Below are 21,274 nucleotides of genomic sequence, written 5' to 3'. Positions count from 1 at the left end.
GTGCTCCTTAATGCTACGGAGCTACTTAACCAGTTGACATAGCAAACCAAAGTACGCGATTATTCCAGAAAAAAAAAAAAAAAATTATAAATATCAAACACACCCGGAAAGCTAAATGGCTACAAACAAAGAAGGGGCAGTGTAGCTTAGAAACCAAAACCTATTGGACAAGTAACCGATTTGAATTTTCAGTAATTTGCTGTCTAAATTAATAACAATTTGGTAACTAATACGAGGAAGCATTTATGAAACTCACATGCCCTAACAAGTGAATAGGTTGCTCGAGATTTGTTCGGGAAGATAAGTCTCATAAAAATTCTCTCACATTTATTACTTGAATTACTAGCAATTCGAATAACAAAATTACTTGAAATTTGCTTGTTAACGGTTAATCGTATTACCTACCAACATCTTAAACTCCAATCACATTTAATGTCCTTCAAGCATACGATTTTTAACATATATATTTTTAATATAAATTGATATATGATGTTAGAATATGTACTTCACACATGCATCTAAACAAGAGGAAAGAGGAAGCATAAAGACAAATGTTAATTAAATTGGGTTGAAGGAATTTCTCCACCTAGTTTGAATTAAAACGTTGTCCAAATAAAGTGCTCTGATGGCATCTTACCTTCCCAGTTGTGAGTATTATCTAACATGGCAAGATACCAAAAAAAGAAAAATAGAACAAAAGGGTGTTACAAATTACAATATTGCCTCTTTGAGGAGCCAAGTCCTGGAAATGAGAAGTGCATTGCAAAGCAAATATAAAGATATTGTGAATACAAGGCTTATAAACAAGGCAGTCTCTATATCATTATTATGAAAAGGTATAATTGATGAACAAAATTTTATGTTTTTTCATAGTAAAGACTGATCTTCACTATATTACAATAATCCAAGTGAATCATTGGTGCTTGGAAGACAACAATCTCCTAGCTTTACATAGAATAGCCAACTACATTCAAAACCATATACGCCTCTCTATAAAAAAGGAAGATTGAGGAAGAAAATTCTCCTGTTGCTGATACAAATTACCTTCCTTTAGAATTTCCTCAAATTGTCAGAGGAAACCCTAATTAAAATTTTCACTAGTGACGCTGCATTTCGCGGAAAATATTTGCCACCTTAGGGGATAACCTTGGAAGGAATTTAAACAACTGTACCAAAAGCACAACAAATATCAGATAAAACCAATCACAGATGGAAACAAAACTACATATATATAAGAGAGCATGATTATCAATGAATAAATTGTTAGAATTTAAGAATATACTTTCCTTAAAGGTTTTAATTAAACAAAATAAATAAATTTTGTGAGATGCATCCATCAGAAATCACAAACAAAACAATTGATCAGGAAATGCATAATCTCACAACAACATTACATTTTTTATTTTGCTAGCAAGAAAGATAAGCACATGTGGAGATGCAAGGCACTTCCAGCCCACCACTTATAACTAAATTGGGAATGGAGTGTTTAGGAGTAGGAAATTAATAATCAACATATACAAAGTTCATCATTATTTTGCAGTTGCTACCTGACAAAAGAATCAAGTATTTGAAATCTTGAGCTCCAAAAGTGCTACTTGACAAAAGAATGACGTATTCAAAAGGTCAAGTACCAGAGCCACACCCAACATATTAACTCCTCTAAGTCAATGAAGGACAATACTCTAACTGAAGTTTATTCCTCATCCCTAAGATAACTTTAAAACATGCAGAACCAGTTTTAGGTATACATTGTCAATGGCAACTGTTAGCGGAATGCCTCTTTGATGGCTGTATCCAGATCTAGACCATAAGGCCTTCTCAATCAAAGTTCTATGAAACAAATTTGTGCAAAATTAGAATAGCAATTTCAAATTGTCTCCCTGGAACAAAAAGGCCCCTTTAAAGCAAGGATTTTTTTTAAGGACTGCTTCAAAAATCCTGCATATTGGTTTGATAGCACCTTTCTAAAACCGTCCTACAATTCTGACTAATTTATAATCTCTAGAACTTAGATCATCGTATACTTAATACGTAGGTGCTATGAAAAGGGCCTTTATAAGCTTCACCATGGCCTAAATTGATTTTATTTGGTTCTTCAGAAAGCTTCAATTACGTGCACTTGCTGAAACTATCCTTGAGGCTACACACACCTACCTCTTTAGCTAAGAGTTCTAGCAAGTCTCCACCTCCTATAATTCAGTCATCTCACTATGCATTCTTATTCCTCCATAGACAATGATGCCCTGTCTTACAATAGAATTTTCCGGGAAGTGTGCATAAACCTAGAGAGGCAATTAGATTTTATCATTGGAGGTCATATTATAAACCCACTACTAGGGTTTACTCAGCACCCTTTACACCATAACAAGTTTCCCATTTCATGTGCATGCACACACGGAGACACTCTTCTGTTCAGCACCCTTTACAACGAGCTTGCCATGTCAGATATGCATGCGGAGACACATTCACATGAGCACCACTCAGAAAGAAAGGAAATGTATTTGTTGTTTTGATGAAATAAGACTTCAGTCCCCTTACAATGCTGTGGAGCACAGTGACGAGGAATAACTATATGATGGGGAACTACCTATCAAAAAAACTATATGATGGGGACTAGAGCGACACTCACATGAAAATCAACAGGAAGACATAAAATCGTTCAAAATATCAAGTCTAGAACATACCCAGAGTTTCACACACGCATCAATGATAACTGGAATTAGGCAGACAAATATGGTTATAGTAGACTGATCAACCTCAAACCCATAATGCTCAACAATTATCTCTAACAAAGTCTGCCATCCAGATTCAGAGTGATACCTGCAAGTCCATAACCTCATGTTAGAGTTAAAATTTTGAGAAGCAGAAAATCAGTCACACAACATGAGCCAAGTTATAGAAATAGAATAAGGGATTTGGCAAGATTACATGAAAAAAAAAGAAAAAAAAAAAAAAGAAAAAAAAAAAGGATTGGATCATGAGGAAAAGGTTTTAAAATGACTCAGCTAAAACATTTTGACCTACTTCAATCTGTATGTGCTGTACAACATGAACAAATAACAAAAGGAAATTTTTTCTATAAAAAATGAATTTCAAGGGAAAGAATTGAAATTATCAACCGTAAACAATATTTTGGTAAGCATCAAATAATGCCACATTAATTTTCATCGCTATAATGAATTCATTGCACTAGTCATATTTAATTCAACAGAAAATGCATACTAATGGTTACATTTTATAAAGACCAGAATATATTACCCTAAAAAAATATCTGTGATAAGAATAATTAAGAATGCCTTCCCAGTATCTGAAATATTATTTATTATTTTGTAACCTGTGAATTTCAGCAAAGCTACCTGCAAAAGTGAGGGAAGAAAGAGAAGAATTGATGATTAGTAAAAAAAAATCCATCAAACTTAGATGCAGTTTAAGATATTCTCTTTTAAGCAGAAAAAGAATAGAGAAAAGATTTCAGCATCTTGCAATAGTGAAAGGCAATACCCATTCAGCACCCACATAAAGGATCTCAATGGGAATCCCATGATTGAAAATGGTTTGAGATGCTACCATTAATAACATAGTGTCTAAATAATAAGAAGAAGAATTCACAATCACTTTTCATATGTATGCATAATTAGATATTACGTTTATAAGAATAAAGGGGCCGTGATTAGGGGCGGAACCACCGCATATGGTGGTCCCCCAAAAAAATAATTTTATATATATATTTTATAAAATAAACCTTTAAAAATTGATTTTTTTTTAATTTCACCCCCCCAAATTAAAAGTTCTAGTTTCGCTCCTGGCCGTGATGTGGTGGGTCTTAGAAAAGAAGGGTGTTTTGGTCATGTACACTGATATTATCAAAGATATGTATAAGGGAGCAATAACTACCGTAAGAACTATAGAAGTATGCTGACTGAGTTTCCAATTACCATAGGATTATATCAAGGATCGGCTGTGGATCCTTAAAAACTTGCTTTTGGTGATGGATGAGCTCACTAAACCTATCCAAAAAGAGATCCCTTGGTGCATGTTGCTTGTGGATGTTATTATATGGAATGTAAATTTAATAAAAAGTAGGAGTAGAAATGAGCAGATAGTAAGATTAGATGGATATGAGGTACTGAAGGGTGACCATTTGCAATATACTTGTTCAATTGTTTGTTAAGATGGAGAGGGAGGACGAGGGGGAAGAGATACATTTAAGAATATTGCTTTCAGGATAACATTTATAATTCCTGTTTCATCATTCACACATATTTCATGGCTTATAAAGTTCACAGAAAACTACCTAGTGAAGGACAAACATGTCAAGTATATGGTGTATAGGCATACAAATTGCATCTTACTGAATGTTGCCACTGAGCAATGTAGTTATATGCCAATCATCCTTTTGATCTAGTGATCTTTAGTATCTTTTGACAATTTTTTTTTTGATAAGTAAATTGTATATATCAAAAAAAAAGCGCAAAGCGCCTCTAAGTACACAGAAGAGTATACAAAGGTAGCCCAAAAAAACCCGAAAAACGGACCCCAAAAAAACCCAACCCAACTATAACCACCACCAAGCGAAAAAGACCAAAGTAAGAACCCAAAAAACCCAAAACACTGAAGCCCACAAAACCCACCACCAGCCCTAAAAAAAACCAGAACCCTAATGCACCTCTGGAGGAAAGGAGAATGCATTTTTGGTTCCAACACAACCCCGACGTCGATAGTACCGCTTCGGAGAAAGTCTCTCTCTAACCTCATAGTTGATGGAGCATTCTAAATTTTTGATTTCCCGCTTCCCTTTTGCCTTAGAGGTAGAGGTCTCCCGCTCTTCTTCAATATTCGAAAAGAGATTCAAAAGACTCTTCTCATCACCTCCTTCACCATTAGACAGTCCCACACTGGAGGCGAAATTCACCGCATCTATAACCACCTCCGAATAGTTCCCCGCCCCCTTCTCGGCGGGTTCCGCTACAACATCGGCAAACAGCTCCTTGTTTTTCTGCAACTGCTTGGCAAGCTTCTCCTTCACCCTCCGGGCATACCCTATTTGAGATTTGGAAACAGAGGAATAAATCGGAGCACCGCTCTCCGACATTCGAGGAAAAGGTTCGCTTAATCTCAAACCCAGCTCAGCCGCATGCTTTCCCGAAATAGAACAGGTCAGTGAATCTTCGACTACAACCTTAGAGCCCTTTACCGACGATGAAGCCTCCTTCATCCCAGGCAGAGAGGAAGAGGAAACATTTCTAGACCCTAAAAACCCCCGACGTAGCAACCCTTTCGCCGGAGCAGTCTTAACGGGTTCAATCTCCTTCGCTGGAACAGAACCAGCTCCCACCGGAGGAGCAGAGACCACCACCGGAGACAAAGGAGAGACATGGGTACTCACCGGAGTCACAAACCAATTCTGGGTATCCTCCGGCAACAGAGCCTCCTTCGTCGGAAAAACAGGGACCATCGCCGTCCCACGAGACACAGACCCCGCCGCACTAACCAGTTGATTTGACTCCGGAAGCACCTCCGCCAACGACAGCCCCACCAACGCAAGCTCGGAATCATCGCTAGAAACCCCGGCGAGACCACCGGCGACCGGCGCAAAAACCTCAGATACGCACGCCTCCCTACGATCGTCCGGAACATCAGTCTCTCCCGGCGAGACAGAACCACCCTGTTGCGGTTTGGGCAAAAACTTAACCCTACGCTTCAAGCCCCTGCGCCCAGCTGTCTTGAAATACCCAGCGTGTTTGGGCTTAAGGAGAGACCCAAACTCGCGAACACCCAGCCCGACTAAAAGTTCTTTAACTAACCCAGCTAGGACCCGGCCCAAAACAGAACGCAAAAAACCTAGCAACGTCTTATTCTTTTTCTTCCTATGATCCGCCGTCGGGATGAAACCTGTAGCCAGATTAGCAGGATCCGGCGACTCCAACTCCACCCAGTCCACCATCACCCGCGACTCATACTCACCATACCCGGTCTCGAAAGAGTCCTTCACCGGGAAGAGATCAATGTGTTGCGAAGATCTAACCCTCCTCCCAATGAAAGGCTCCTCAGAACCAGCCGCCAGTCGAAGAACCTCCGCAAAGGAGCGCCCAGGGTGACATCCAGAGAAGGATTCTCCCAAATCAAGCTTGAGCTGCGTCCCCGGAACATGATGCGTAGAGTCTGTTGGACCCAACAACCTCCGCAATTCATTTGCAAACCGACGCCATCCCCTCCCTCCACGGCCCGCCGGTAGCCAAATGATCCCTTTACGACCTCCCTCAGCAAAGACGGCCACCTCCAGGAAACTACCTGCCTTATTAACACCCCCATGCACCATCAAAGCCTTGTCGCCCTCACGGTATGACTTGGCGATATCAACCTTCAACAGAGACTGACTCGCCTCCTCGACCATATCCACCAACCATGAAGCACAAGGTTGGCTCACGAAAATTACCCCGACGAATCCTTTTCTCTTTTCCTCCAACCGAAGATCAGGACACCCTTCCTTCGCTGACAGGCAAAAGGATTTCGCTTCTATGGAGAAGCGCCGTTCCATAGCGGCTGACCAGAGCCTAGCGCACAGCGCCTAAACAGCGCCGCCGCTAGGGCAGAAAACTACCTTGCTAACCTGAGCCGAGTCCGTACCGGAAATCGTCGAGCATGTTGAAGCATGTGCTCACTGGGTATGGTAAGTCTGCTGTATTTTTATGTTGACAAGAGATCAGTCTAGGCACCCTCTAATTTAGCCACTAGTTAGCTTCTCCTAGGACCAAGATGAACAAGAATAGAGTTCTTGACAAAATAATGAGCTGCAGATCTAGGCCCTATATAGCCACTCACATTGGCAATGACAACGTATAATCCTTTAAAGCTTCCTATATGTAGGAAATGCTTATGCTGTACATTTTTGCTTCATAAAACAACTGACCGAGTTCAGTTCAATCACTAAATCAATCCCACTTATTCAGTTTCAATGAGATCTTATGAGAAAATGGTTAGGTGATACACTACATAGATGGAGGCTTTATGGAGATTGGTGGTAGAAACTGAATATGATAGTTTGAGGGGAGCTTGGTGTTCCAAGGAGGTAGCGAGGCCCTAATGGGGCCCTTCGAAGTGGAAGTGTGGAAAAATATAAGGATGGGGTGGGGAGTTTTCTCGAGTTTTGTTAGATACGAGGTGCGATGGGACCAAGACATCTTTTCTGGACTTGTTAAGTGTTGCACGTTGTAAGGACGCATGAGTGGGGATTATATGCAGTTCCGAAATAGAACCCTTCAATGGAATATATATTTTCACTAGACCAGTGCATGATTGGGAAGTGGATTTGGTTTCTTCTTTCTTTGAACTGTTGTATTCTATCATATTCAGGCAATGAGGCGAGGATAAAATATGTTGGATCCCTTTAATAGGCCGAAGTTTGAAGTAAGGTCATTTATCATGTGTTATCCATTCGTACTAGTTCTGTTTTGGAGACCTAATGCTCCTTTTAAAGTGGCGTTCTTTGTGTGAATGGCGGGATTAGAAAAGATCTTGACTTTGGATAACCTGAGGAAAAGGAACGTCAGAGTAGTGGATTGGTGTTGTATGTGCAAGAAGAGTGTAGAGTCCATTAATCACCATCTTCTTCATTGTGAAGTGGCAAGATAATTATGAAGTTCACATTTCCACCTTTTTTGTGTTGATTGGGTTATGCCTAAAAGGGTAAGAGAGTTGTTGGTTAGTTAGAGAGGTTAGGTGGTAAGTCGTAATATTTTGAAAGTTTTGAGGTTGGCTCCTTTGTGCTTAATGTGGTGTATTTGGAGAACACGAAATGCAAGAAGCTTTGAAGATCAAGAGATTTTGGTGGTTGAGCTAAAATATATTATGTTCAAATCTCTTCATACATGGATAGTAGCATATAATACTTTGCAATTTTCTAGTTTCTGATTTTTTTTGGAATTTTGTTCTTCTTTTTTTGCTTAATAAGAGGTTTCTCTTGTATATTTCTTGTGTACTATCGTTGTGCCCCTCTGCACTTTCTAATGAGATTGAATGACTTATCAAAAATAAACATATTTTGGATGGTACAGCCAGTAGACAGAAGGCAGTATCTATGATTATTGTCATCTGCAGTAGCTCATAGACTAGGATTCACTAAACCACTATGGATGCATTAGAAAATTTGTGGTAAATAGTAATAGGCAAACAGAATTCTTGCAAAAAAAAAAAAGGATGTGACAGAGCAATAGTAACTTACTTTAGCCTGATTGAAGTATAAAAGAATGAATAATGAGATCCCAAATACCACATCTGACCATATGTTGGCAAATGTTCTACGGTTCTCTAACCTCCACTCATCTCTCAACTCTAATCTGTTGAAGAAACAAATAGGAAGCCCATAAAAATAGCATTAAAGTAATTGAAATTGGAAATTTATTTTCTTAAGAATAGAACATAAAGAAAGCTTTTTTGGGGGCAACAAATATTAAACATAAAATTGTCACTATAACATCTTCTTCTTCTTCTTTTTTATAAGTAATCGTAAATTCATTAAAAAGCATAAAGGCGCAACCCAAGTACACAGGGAGTATACAAAAAAGAAACCTAGCTAGAAGCAGAAAAGAGATCTAAAAAAAATGATAATTCAAAATATTAAAATCTAGGCAGCAGCCCAAGGAAAAAGAGTCTTAAAGAATAAAGCCTTTGATATTTTTTTTTTATAAGTAATGAAGAACTTTATTGAAAATATGTAAGGCAACCGTAAGTACACATGCCGTATATGCAGGGAGTTCTTAGAAGCCCAAAACCCAAGAAATAGCAAAGACCCCAGCAAGAACCCTCCCAAAACTCCCCCAAAACCCACCAGAAACTACCAAGGACCCCACAAAAACCCTAAAGACACCCAAAACCCACCTGAAGCCCCACAGGAATAAAGCAAATGACAAAACCCAGCAAAAACCCTCCAACTAAAGCCTTTAATTCCACTAAGGTCTTCTCACAGTCCTCAAATCATCTCTTTCCCTCCAGAGACACCACTCAAGGCAAGGCGGAATCATCTTCCAAACTGCATCAATCTGAAACCTACCCCTGGAGCTCTCCAACAGGCAAAGAGATTTACCATCACTCCTAGGCATAGCCCAAGCTAGCTCTATATTGTCAAAGATAGTATTCCAAAGAGCACCGGCAATCTTCCAATGGAGTAAGAGATGATCCTTTGACTCCTCATTCTTCTTACACACATAACACCACTCAACCACAATGATATGTCGTTTCCTTAGATAATTATGAGTGTATGCAAGATCATATTATACGACGTTTTAACTTAACTATGCCTCTTGAGAACCTTGGCCTTGCCTATATGCCTCAATTAGACCAATGGTAGGTCGGTAATATGCCATCACACCATACAAACCCCTGACAAAGTTGCACATGACATTTTAATGACCAAATATATATCAAAAAAAAAAAAAAAAAAAGACCAGATGTTTATGGCCTAAAATCCTCACAGCTGGAAACTAAAATCTTTATAGATGCAGAAACTCATAAGTAGGTAATGTTGGTAATATCATGTGACAACATTACCTACATTACCTACATTACCTACATGACCAGATGTTTGTGAGGATGATTTTACTACTGTAATATCGTGTGACAACATTACGTTTATTTTTATTTTTTATTTTGCTGCCGTAATCAGGCCCTTCTATGAGGTCATTCAAGGGTAGCAAACTCATCTCTCACTCTTTCTAAAGTTTTGCTACTTTTAACTTTCTTTGTGCATAAGTAGTTCCTGTTATCTAACCCTTACTCAACTTGATACAATTTTAGCAACCACAACAAGAAGATGAATGAAGAATAAATAGTATCACAAACAAGATCTTGTGAAAATGAACACAAAAGAGTGCTAAGCTTACGCTTTATGCCGTAACTCCCACCAAACTTCTTCATCAGAAAGAGGTGGAGATTTACCAATCTCTACCTCAAGCTGGAATCTTGCTTTCTCAAATTTTAATTCTTTTACCATTTCAAGCTTTTGACTTCTTCTCACGTCTAGCATCTGTGCCGCAAGTGGAACCGTCTTTACATATCTGTTCACAAAACAGGAGTTACTTGATTCACGATTCAGAAATTTAGGTTCAAGCACAGTAGCAGACAAAGGAATCCTTGATTCAAGTCAATTTACCAACAAATGTTTATCTTTAGCAAAAACAAAAGCATCCATCATTCTATACAAAATCTAGGATCAGCCATCACTATGGTAATCAGGAAAAATTTGAAAAGATAAAGGAAAAGAGAAAGAAAAAAAAGGAGGACAACGTTCTAATACAACCAGTTAAATTTCAGGCTTTGATATATCAATTAAAACCAACAAGGCATCTGTTGTATCCGTAGCAGGAATTTTTACCTATTTATAAACAATAATTATATGGGAAGGAGAATGGTAAGGGTCAGAAAATACAGAAATTAATAAATTTGGTATAAAGAAAACCCTTAACTTTTTTTTTTTTTTTTTTGTGGTTTCAAAACCAACAAATATGTCCATGCACGTGCATGCTTGTAGGTCCAATATCTTCATGTCCATTCCTGATTAGTAATCAGGAGACAAACTATCCACATAATTCTCTTGCAATTAAATTTTATGTTACCAAATGTTATCAAAGTAAAAAATCAAATCCGAAGAATTTAGTTAAGTGATATAGTGAATTTATGACATATTTTCATGAAACTAAAGGATTTTTTTTTTTTTTCGTTTCAACTAGTAGAATGATATCAAATTTATATCATCTATCATCTATCCGTATAAAAAGAATGATGGGAGCATTTAACATACAGCAGAAGGCACAAAATCAACTCAAAAGCAAACACAAGCCAAGACGTTTCATTATATAGTCACAACAATGCAGGGTTATATTAATGAATGTAAATTGATTCCCTCTACCTTTTTTCTATTGTAACAACTTGTTCCTATTATTTGAAAAAGGATATCCAATAAGAAAGTTATTCAGCTTCAGGTGAGTAGCAACTAACAAGGAGAAAGGGGAAATTTTGATTAGACCAATGGTGTGAGCAAGGACCAGTTACAGGCATTCCCAGCTTTGCATGCTATGATTGTTGTTCGGGATGCACATGTTACCCATGTAGGCTGCAATGCTTGTTTCTTAGTCCATGGTGCTTATATTTATATATAAAATAAAATAAAAAATTGATAAGTTATATTTATAAAAAAAAAAAAAATCAACGGCAAATAGATCTTATATTTGTTGGATCTTCTAGTGAAGCTTCTAAATCTCGATAGGAAGTGGTCACCTGACTCCAAAGGTTAAAAATCATATCAGCATTAGAGATCCGTGTCAAGTTGGAAAGCTACAGGAGTAGTGTTACTCCTGAAAATATGGAAACACTAATGAATGTGAAAAAAGGAGGCCTTCCTCTAGCATATCAGCTTTCAAAAGGATCTATAACAGGCAAATTCAATAAGAAAGGTATCCAGCTTCAGGTGGATGGCAACTAACCAGGATAAAGTGAACGTTTGACTAGACTAATGCTGTGTGCAAGGGCCTGTTACTAATGCTGTCACTGTCGGACAGGCCCAAATTGCCCATATAAGCCAAAAGGCTCTGATCCTAGTCCTCAATCGTTATGTTTCACAAAGAATTTCAGTGACAAGGAGATATCTCATGTTTTAAATCATCTAGTGTTGCTTCTAATTCCCACAATCAGTGCTTTGTTGCCTGGATCCCAACAATATTCTCAGCGGTTTTCATTTAGACAAGCAACCATTAATTGAAAATTCCTCTTCAGTATGATAATTTAACACGCTCAAGTCCCCACTAATGTTGCATTCTTTGTCTGGACTACAACACCAATAGATGCATGAACCAGCTCATTAATACAGAGTGACTAAGTAATCAATATCCTTGTTATGTTTGTGAGCTGAAAAATGTGAGATGTCCATCTAATCAAACATGTTCTTCTTGTTCTAATCATTTAATCTAAGTTATTCTTAGTACTTTGGAGTGTTCTTGGATTTTATATATATATAATACTTTTTTTTTTTTCTTTTTTTTTACTGCATCAATGGCAATTTCACATTGCGTCAACATTTAGTGGCTTTTTAGCTATGGAAGGAATGTCCTATAGAATGTAGTTCCTTCTGCTACTCCATACAGAGCATGGAAAGAAAGAAATGCACAAGTATTTGGAAAGAAAGTTTTTTTATTTGATAGCTAATAACAGAAATTTTACAAAAAGCGTAGGCGCCCCTAGGCATACAGGAAGTATACAAAGATGATTGGAAAGAAAGTTAATATTCATTTAGAATTATTCCAGATTTTTGGTTGTTTTCCCTTTAAAGTTCAGAAAATGCTCAGGGGGAAGTTCAAAAGGATACATACTGTTAGAATATATGGAAAATATATTATATTTTCCATATATTCCATAATTATGCTGATATTGAAATATTCTTTATTTATGGGTTGATTGTAATCATATATTGGGATTGTAATCAAATCAAGGGGATTTGATTACCAAACTTATATTTAGACATTACCCTATAAATAGGGACCTTTGTATTGTAGACAAATTAAGTTAATGAGCACAATGTAGCCCTTAGGGGTATTCCGAGTGGTGGACGTAGGTGTCTAACACCGAACCACCCGTAAGTTCTTTGTGTTTATTTTCTATATTGTTTCCGCTTATATTCCCCCATAATCATTATTTCAACATGGTATCAAAGCCTAGCCCAATTGGCTGTGGCCCACCGTCACCCATTTGTCGCACGTGTTGGCTTGGATGTCCTCCCGCCACACGTGAGGGGGCGTGTTGGAAGTCCCACATTGCTTGAGTATTAAGGAGATTATCCATTTATAAGGTGAGGGAAAACCTCAACTCTTGAGCTAGCTTTTGGGTTGAGTTAGGCCCAAGACCCATTTCTAACATGGTATCAGAGCCATTGGATGATCCAATGGTCTGTGTATTTCTTTTTGGTATTTCTTTTTCTTCAATCTATTGTTTTGTTTCTTGAAAAAAAAAAAAAAAATTACTCTCACGCACGTTGAGAAGGGCGAACAGCGGCACAATAAGTCATCACCGGAGACGACCAGATTGTCTTCCTTCGGCAGCTTGCCAGATCGTCTTCCTCCGACCACATCTCCATCAGCGCCGATCGCTGCTGCCATAAGACCTCAACCCCGAGGCGTCGGTTTGCCATCGCCTCTGCCGGACTCACCTTGCTGCACCTTCCTAGCCGTCCACGGCCCAGCTCATCTCTCCGGAGTGGTGGTCTCTCGCTCATGCCCAAACCGCCAGATCTGTCGGCGCCTCCATCACCGATCCTAGCCCACGATGCCCACAAGCCATCGCACCAGCCCACAGCCAGCCGAGCCTCGTGACGACCACAAAACCACCGCATCGTTCCTGCTGGCCGTCGTTCATCAACCCACCACCGCCTGCTCCACACAAATCCACCGCCAAAAAGCCACCTCCTCCGGCGGATCTCACCTGCACCATGCCGTTAACAGACGAGCAGCACCGGCCTCTGCTAGCAACGCACACTACCACATCTTTTGTTTATCATGCCGCTAATTAGTCTTTGCAGTGCGTCGATTTCTGGGTGTGTGCTCTTGTTTTTGTTTTGTTTCTTTGATTTTACGTCCAGTTCTGTTTGTAAAGTCAGCAAAAAAAAAAAAAAAAAAATTGCTGCGTGTGGTGTGGAGTGAGGAGAGAGAAAAGAAAGAAAAGAAAAGGGAGAAAAGAGAAGGTGTCATCCAAGTGAAAAAAAAAAAAAAAAAAAAAAAAAAAAAGAGCAGTCCAAGTGGACCACATCACGTGCGCCACACGCCGGTCAGGTTCGGTGCGCCGATCTGATAACCGCCCAAGTGGGCTCATTTTCTTTTTATTTTTGGCCCAAGTCGGCCCTTTTTATTTTTGGCTCATAGTCAGCCCTGGCCAGTAGTCGGCCCCTTTTTTAATTTTGGCTCATTGTCAGCCCTGGCCCGTTGTCGGCCCTTTTTTATTTTTGGCTCGTTGTCAGCCTTGGCCCGTTGTCGGCCCCTTTTATTTTTTGGCTCGTTGTCAGCCCTAGCCCGTTGTCGGGCCCTTTTGAAGTTTGGCTCATTGTCAGCCCTGGCCCGTTGTCGGCCCATTTTGGAGTTTGGCCCGTTGTCAGGCCTTTTGAATCTGCATTCACCAGCCATCTGCCGCAGTCGCTAGCCGCCCGCTAGCCTCTATCTCTTCCGGTAGTCGTCATCATCTACGGCCCGTTTCTTGCCTCCACCACCGCTGTCATCATTGTTTCGGATTTCAAACTCAAGGTTCCAGAATATTCCACCTTGAGTTTGAGGGGGGATGTTAGAATATATGGAAAATATATTATATTTTCCATATATTCCATAATTATGCTGATATTGAAATATTCTTTATTTATGGGTTGATTGTAATCATATATTGGGATTGTAATCAAATCAAGGGGATTTGATTACCAAACTTATATTTAGACATTACCCTATAAATAGGGACCTTTGTATTGTAGACAAATTAAGTTAATGAGCACAATGTAGCCCTTAGGGGTATTCCGAGTGGTGGACGTAGGTGTCTAACACCGAACCACCCGTAAGTTCTTTGTGTTTATTTTCTATATTGTTTCCGCTTATATTCCCCCATAATCATTATTTCAACACATACAATGATTAAGAGACAGTCATCAAGTTTGGGAGAGTGTATGTATTCAAGCAAAGAAGAATATTTAATCTTGAAAAAATAGGCAAAAGAATATTTCTTTATCATATTTTTGTTTGAAAATATTAGGTAATATGCAAGCTAAAATCATACTGTCTCAAACTTACCTGTCCAAAAAAGGCATGAGAACATAGTCATGTACCACAAAATCCAAGGCCCAGGGTATAATTATCAATACAGCCAAAAATTTAGCCTGAAACAAGGAAGGATATAGCTTAGGACATCAAGTTAGGTTTAACAATAGAAATCAGAACATTATCCAAATTTCTAAAAGAACGATTATAGGCAGGCAGACGGAGTAAAATAATTGAAATCATTCTTTTTTCTTTAAGTAAAAAATTAAATTCAAATTATGACTCGTAATACTGCATGTTGTAATGAAGAGAGAAATGTAATGCCATATAATTGTCAGAATTCAATTATTTTAATTATTAAACTCTCTTTCCCACAGACACCCACAAATCCACCACACCAAATTGCTTATTAAAGCTTTGGAGCAGAGATGGTTCCACGATCAGACTACAGCAGCAGCAGTCTTGAAGGACCAGCATTCCTATCCAAATATTCCAACACCTGAAAACCAAGAGTATTGAATAGGTAGGTCTTAAAAATGTTCCGCTCCATTCAAAATTGATAGTGTGCCTGTCCCAAGGATTTTATACCCATTACTGAACATCCAAAGCATTAGATACCCAGCAGTCTGCAGACATCTGAAATCCCTATACAGGGGATCTCAAGTCAACCAAAAACTCAAATTGAGCAGCAAATGAATTTATCTCTAGAAAGAAACTTTATGAATTCCTCTTACTTAAAGGTGTATATAAAGAAATCAAGCACTTTGACCAGGGTCCTCAAGAGAAAAAACAAAAGGTAAATTTCAGTGTCAAAATCTAAAAAGACCACTCAAGTGCTCTAGATGGTCAGGCACAAATACCAGTATTGTGTTGCCTTAGTGAGATGTTGCCAATTTGCAATCTCAACTATTTCACATGTGATCATTATTTGTGAGGATGCATCAACTTGAATAGCATTAGAAACCCATAAATATTAACGTGATGCATATGTTGTGAGTGCACTTATAAGTCTTGAGTCCCACATTGAGAAAGTATAAAGAAAAAGAGTAGTTAATATACATAAATTGACCATAGCCCATTAGCTTAGGCTTTTGGGCTAGAGTGATGTTCATCTATATATATTAGGTAAAAACTCCATAACCGCTTTATCTCCCAACAAGCATATTCATATAGATTAGCACTTCATACGAACATATTATATTGATATCACACTCACAAATAGAAAGCTAAAGAAGTTGCATATATTTTCTTACCGAATTCAGTGAGGCATACCGAAATACTCTGTCTTCATAGAGCATATCATCATCTTCCCGACCAAGGACCAAATCCCTCACAGACTCAGCCAAACCCCTCTCAGGAACCATCTCAGTGGGATCTGCCCGCACATCTTCCCTCGACTCCCCTACTCCATTGTCCCAATCTTGACTCCAGGAAGGACCATTAGCATTGTTTGTCCCATCCACAAGCCAATCCTCCCATCTCCGACTCTCCTCATTCATCATATCCTCTTGTGCTTCTCTCAACTCTATGATTGCCTCGGCCCTCCTCTTCCACGCCTCAAACTTGTCTCCTTCAGACAACTGTTCATCACTTGAGCCCTCCGATTGGTCCTCAAGCATGTCATCATCCTTCAAACCAAGCCAATTCCCTTCTTCCTCGAAAAAGAACTTCTTCCACCAACTCCTTTTCCTCGAATGGCGGCTATTCTTCTTAGCATTCGGAATAAGCCCACTAACCCACCTGCGCTTCCAACCCAATTGAGCCACAGAATTGGATGAATCGCGGAAAGAACACGATCCTCGATGCAGTTTCCGGTTAATAAAGATGAAGTTGTGGCATAAGACCATTGAAGTGCTCATTAAGAACATGAATGTAACCCCACATTTTTCAGCTTCTCAAAAAAGCAAAAAAGCAGTCCAAGTTGTGCTCGTGAGACAACTAAAACCCTCATTCGCTACCCACACACTCAAAGACAACATCTTTCTTTGGTTTGTTTAAGGTCTAATATGTGGTTCATAGTTCAACCAAAAATTGACGAAAGATTCTCTATGTAATTCAAGAAATGCATCACCAGATAAACCGAAGAAAGTAAAGCATCAAAGAGTGCAAAAATCACGTACCAACTGAGTAAATGCATAAACACCCAAACCCCACCTCAAGTTTTCTTGGTTGCTACTGCGTAGGGAAGAGTACCTGAGAAAAGAGGGCCTCCTTATTCTCTTTGGACCGAAACCAAAGAGCTGGAGCTGTACGACCAAGAGGATAACGGTTTTGGGTTGAACTAGTAGATAACTGTTGCCCAGGCTTTGTAAATTACGTGTCTGCCCTTAATTGCGTACAGACGTACAGTGACAGTGGTGGACATATTCCAAGGAGTAAAGATATAATTATTACTAGACTTTTTTTAAAGTCATCTTAAATGTGATGTAGTATTTAAAATCATTAATAAATCAAAATTTAATAATAATTCTCTCAAATTTAATGATAATTTTAAATATCATATCATATTTAAGATAATATTAATCTTACTTATATCTTTACTCTCCAAAAAGAGTGTGCCCTGAGCCAGCATAGAGGGCTACAAGACTAATTTGCTTTTGTAGTTAGGCCTTGGCACTCTAAATTGTTCGGAATAAGGCAGATTTCGACTTTTTAAATTACGTACAACTCGAGCAATTAATTGCAATAATTTAGACCATCTGGCTCTCCCGAGTAAGTGGGTCAGACATAATCAAGAAGAAAATAGATATACAACAAAACCTAAATCTTTCCAAGCCCTAATCCTACTCTAAAACAGAAGAAACATTACTCACTAAACAATTATAAACTCTGACGACCCGAGGGAGTAAGTGAAAACAGGGCAGGTCTCCAAAACCAATAATAAATCATATTTATATTTTCATGTTGAACTCGCTCCTTCCTTACGCAATGCATGAAATGAAATCCATACTTTCCCTCACCATCACATTTTTTATGGTGCCATTTAGTCCAGAGGTCATTTGGCAAATGATTGAGTTTTTCCATCTTATGAAAGGAAAAGGACCATAACTCTTTAGAATGCAAAGCTTAAATTTCTGGTGAATGAAACAATATCCACAGGGTGTTATGGAAATCCTATTAATGAACAGCAATGCATTATTTAAAGAACTTATCCAATACAACTCGGTACACAGTTGGGGCAATAAGTCTTCCTCTTAATCATGCTCCACCCTAATACAGTTCAAACACCTGGATACAAACAAATTCACAAAAAACAAAAATCTTGATTTTCCATCAAGCTTGGTGCAGATGCTGCTAACCAATTCTTGGAACCTGCTGTTGTGTACAACTCAGTCTTCTCAGCTTTCAGGTGTCCCTAGTGAAATATCACCTGCGAAGAATGTTAAATATCAGAAGTACACATAACAAAGGGCTTCAACTCAATCTCATATGACTGAAGCGGTAGAGTGGAGCCATGTTAGGCTTATTTTCATCATCAATTACATTTTCCTGCAATTGCATTAGTTAGCGACAAAAGCACTACCTCAGAGTAAATTACAGCCATTAAAGCTCCTAGCTTGCATTCGGTTGCAACTTAAAACATCAGCAAACAGCAAAAATTTCAAGATGTTAAAAAAAAACATTCTGATTAAATGCTATGAGACATATTGAGCAGTAAGATTTATGAACTGTATCATTTGCATCTATAATTTGGTAGATATCACATATCAACTGCGCCAGCTCTACCCTATCTTAAGTTTTGTTTAGAAGATAATAACAGACAACTTTTGGTTTTAAATTTACAGTCCGAACTCAATGGGTTACCTTGCCGTTCAATTCTACCAAGTATAGATTAGTAATGTCAAGCTAGCTCACTAGTACCAAAAGCATCAAGCCATGCAAGTAAGGCAGACCAAGCAAAAGTTATAGATTTTCTTTTTCTTTTCTTTTTACAAGTAAATCAATCTCATTAGAAAGTATGGAAGAGCTCAACTTATATACACAAGGAATATACAAAGTAGATCCAATCAGACTTGAGAGAGAGAGAGAGATTGAAACAACGCAAGCTACTTTTAACGTTTATTCCAAATTTCTAAGCCGGATGTAGCTACTTTTACTCTTATTTTAACATCATGATTAGCTAAAATAACATTTAACTAACCGGACGCGAATGCTCACACTCTGGATATATATATATAAGTCACCGTGGAGGTTCTCAATTCTCTAATTCATTACCTTAAACTCCATTTATAAGAAAAACCCATTACAGATGTGATGTTTTCTTTTCCATCGAATGACAGTATTTTCCTAATCACGGTTTTTCCCGCAAGTCCATTTGATGTTACTTCACTTTTTCTTTTTCTTTTTTTCTTTCTTTTTACCTAACTAACAGTTTAACCAAATTAGTCTCATTCAACTCAAATCCATAATTTACAATACAATCGTGCATTTATTTTATAGACGCTCTTAGTACAAGCTCTTGTTCTCCAGCTCAATTCGGCTGAATCCATAACATTTCTTCAAGCCATGTACCCTTGTGAGTCTCCTCACCTCTTCCACCCCAACCCAATTACCAGCCTCAGCATAAACCATGCTCAACATAGTATGATTGGCAGTGTTATCAGGTTCTGATTTGATAAGCCAATGCGCTAACCTTTCTGCCATCTCCAATCTTCCATGAACCTTACAAGCAGATACCAAAGAGCTCCAAATTTTTGTACTTGGTTTCATGGGCATACTTCTTACAACCTCACAAGCATCCTCGACCTTCCCTGATCTTCCCAGGAGATCGACAAGGCATGCACAATGCTCTATAGTTAAGGGTGTTTTATCATCTTTCATTACATGATCAAAGATCTCTCGTCCCTCTTCGACTAGGCCGCTATGATTGCAAGCCGATAAAACAGCAAGGAAAGTGATCGAATCTGGCTCCACTCCTGTGTCTTGCATCTCATGAAAGAGTTGCAAAGCTTTTTTACCATAACCATGAATACCATAACCACTGATTAATGTGCTCCATGAAGTGTAGTCTCTGATGGGCATTTCTTCGAATATTTGATGTGAAGCCATGAGACAGCCACACTTTGCATACATATTTATTAGTGCATTGCCAATGAAAACTTCAAAATTCAAGCCACGTTTCAAAATATATCCATGGACTCCGCAGCCATGGTTTAGTGAAGATAAAGTAGTGTAGGCAGAAAGTATGGCCAACAGAGTTACAGAGTTTGGCTCAATTCCCTCAGTTTGCATTTGGCTATAAAGCTTCATCGCTTTGGCACTATTCCCACTTCGAGCATAGCCCCCAATAATTGAACTCCACATCACAACATCTCTAAAAATAGACTTCTCAAAGATTAACTCCGCAGAACGCAGAGTTTCTCGGCATTTGCAATACATGTGTATCATAGCTGCTGAAAAATGATGATCTGAGACAAACCCACGACGAAAAGCATACCCATGAACCTCTTTCCCACGCTCAAGATAGCCTAACTCTGCAAAAGCTGGTAAGACCGCGAGTAACGTTACTCGATTGGGTTTGATCCCCTCAACCTGCAATGTTCGAAAGCAATCGATTGCCATATCGTAATCTTGATTAGCAGTGCAGCCAAATATCATGGCGGTCCATGAAACCGCATTTTTCACCTCCATTGCTTCGAAAATACGTAAAGCCAGGAATGAGCGGTGACACTTCATGTACAAATCAAGCAGAGCCGTTGATAAAAACACTGACTCCTTGATCATTCCATGAACAATAACAAGGGCATGAATCTGTCTCCCTAGACTGAACTCTCCTGTCCGCGCACAGGTTGATATTATGCTGGCAATCAACTCCAGGTTCAGTACAAAACCACATAAATACATTTTCTTAAACGTTTCTAAAGCTTGGAAGCAACACCCATTTTGTAAATAGCAATTTATGAGGGAATTCCATGTGATTGTGTCTCTATTAGGCACTGTATCGAACACTTGACGTGCTGCTTCTACAATCGAAAACTTAGCATACATAGAAATGAGAGAATTGGATATAACTGCCTCCGAATCAGAGCCAGTCTTGAGGATTATGCAGTGAAGCTGAAGGCCAAAATCTAGGGACTGAGCATGAGAGCATGCCTTGATGACCGACGGAAGAAAGGAGGGGGTTGCATGGAGACCTGAGAGATGGACCTCTTCTTTGTATATCTCTAGTGTCCGGTGATATTGTCCTTCGGAAACCAAGTCTCTGATTTTACAGTGAATGGCTGGAATTGATATTGAAGGACTAGCAGTTGATGTGAACCGTTTGATCGAAGAATGAATAAGAGATGAACCAACTTTTGGCCAATTTGATGTCATGGGTTGAGAGGCTTGTTAGTTTAGTGCCTGACATCACATATCTCTATGTTTCACTCGATGTCATATATATTTATTTATTTATTTATTTTATATCTCCACACAAGGGAAGAGGAAAGGAGAGGAGAGATTCGAACTAATAATTTTTATTTCATGAGACGTAGATGATTGAGCTACCATTTGAGAAT

General features: G+C 38.7%; 2 protein-coding genes across 2 annotated transcripts; both read right to left on the bottom strand.

The window, feature by feature from the left end:
* Window positions 1–797: 797 nt before the first annotated feature.
* On the bottom strand, window positions 798–17,049 carry LOC132190079 (CemA-like proton extrusion protein-like protein). Its single transcript, XM_059604959.2, has 7 exons — window positions 16,028–17,049; window positions 14,808–14,893; window positions 9,879–10,052; window positions 8,222–8,336; window positions 3,259–3,356; window positions 2,685–2,820; window positions 798–1,166 (listed from the first exon to the last, which is right to left on the bottom strand). Exons 1-7 carry the CDS (start codon window positions 16,640–16,642, stop codon window positions 1,098–1,100), a joined length of 1,293 nt encoding a protein of 430 aa, XP_059460942.2. The 5' UTR covers window positions 16,643–17,049; the 3' UTR covers window positions 798–1,097.
* Window positions 17,050–17,825: 776 nt separating this feature from the next.
* On the bottom strand, window positions 17,826–21,122 carry LOC132190057 (PPR superfamily protein). The gene is made up of 2 exons (XM_059604939.2): window positions 19,305–21,122; window positions 17,826–18,144 (listed from the first exon to the last, which is right to left on the bottom strand). The coding sequence occupies exons 1-2, from the start codon at window positions 21,087–21,089 to the stop codon at window positions 18,130–18,132; spliced, it is 1,800 nt and encodes a 599-aa protein (XP_059460922.2). The 5' UTR covers window positions 21,090–21,122; the 3' UTR covers window positions 17,826–18,129.
* Window positions 21,123–21,274: the final 152 nt, after the last annotated feature.

Source organism: Corylus avellana, chromosome 9 (assembly GCF_965113065.1).
Source record: "Corylus avellana chromosome 9, dhCorAvel1.hap1.2, whole genome shotgun sequence".
Classification (NCBI taxonomy): domain Eukaryota; kingdom Viridiplantae; phylum Streptophyta; class Magnoliopsida; order Fagales; family Betulaceae; genus Corylus; species Corylus avellana.
This window is presented reverse-complemented; position numbering and strand designations above follow the sequence as displayed.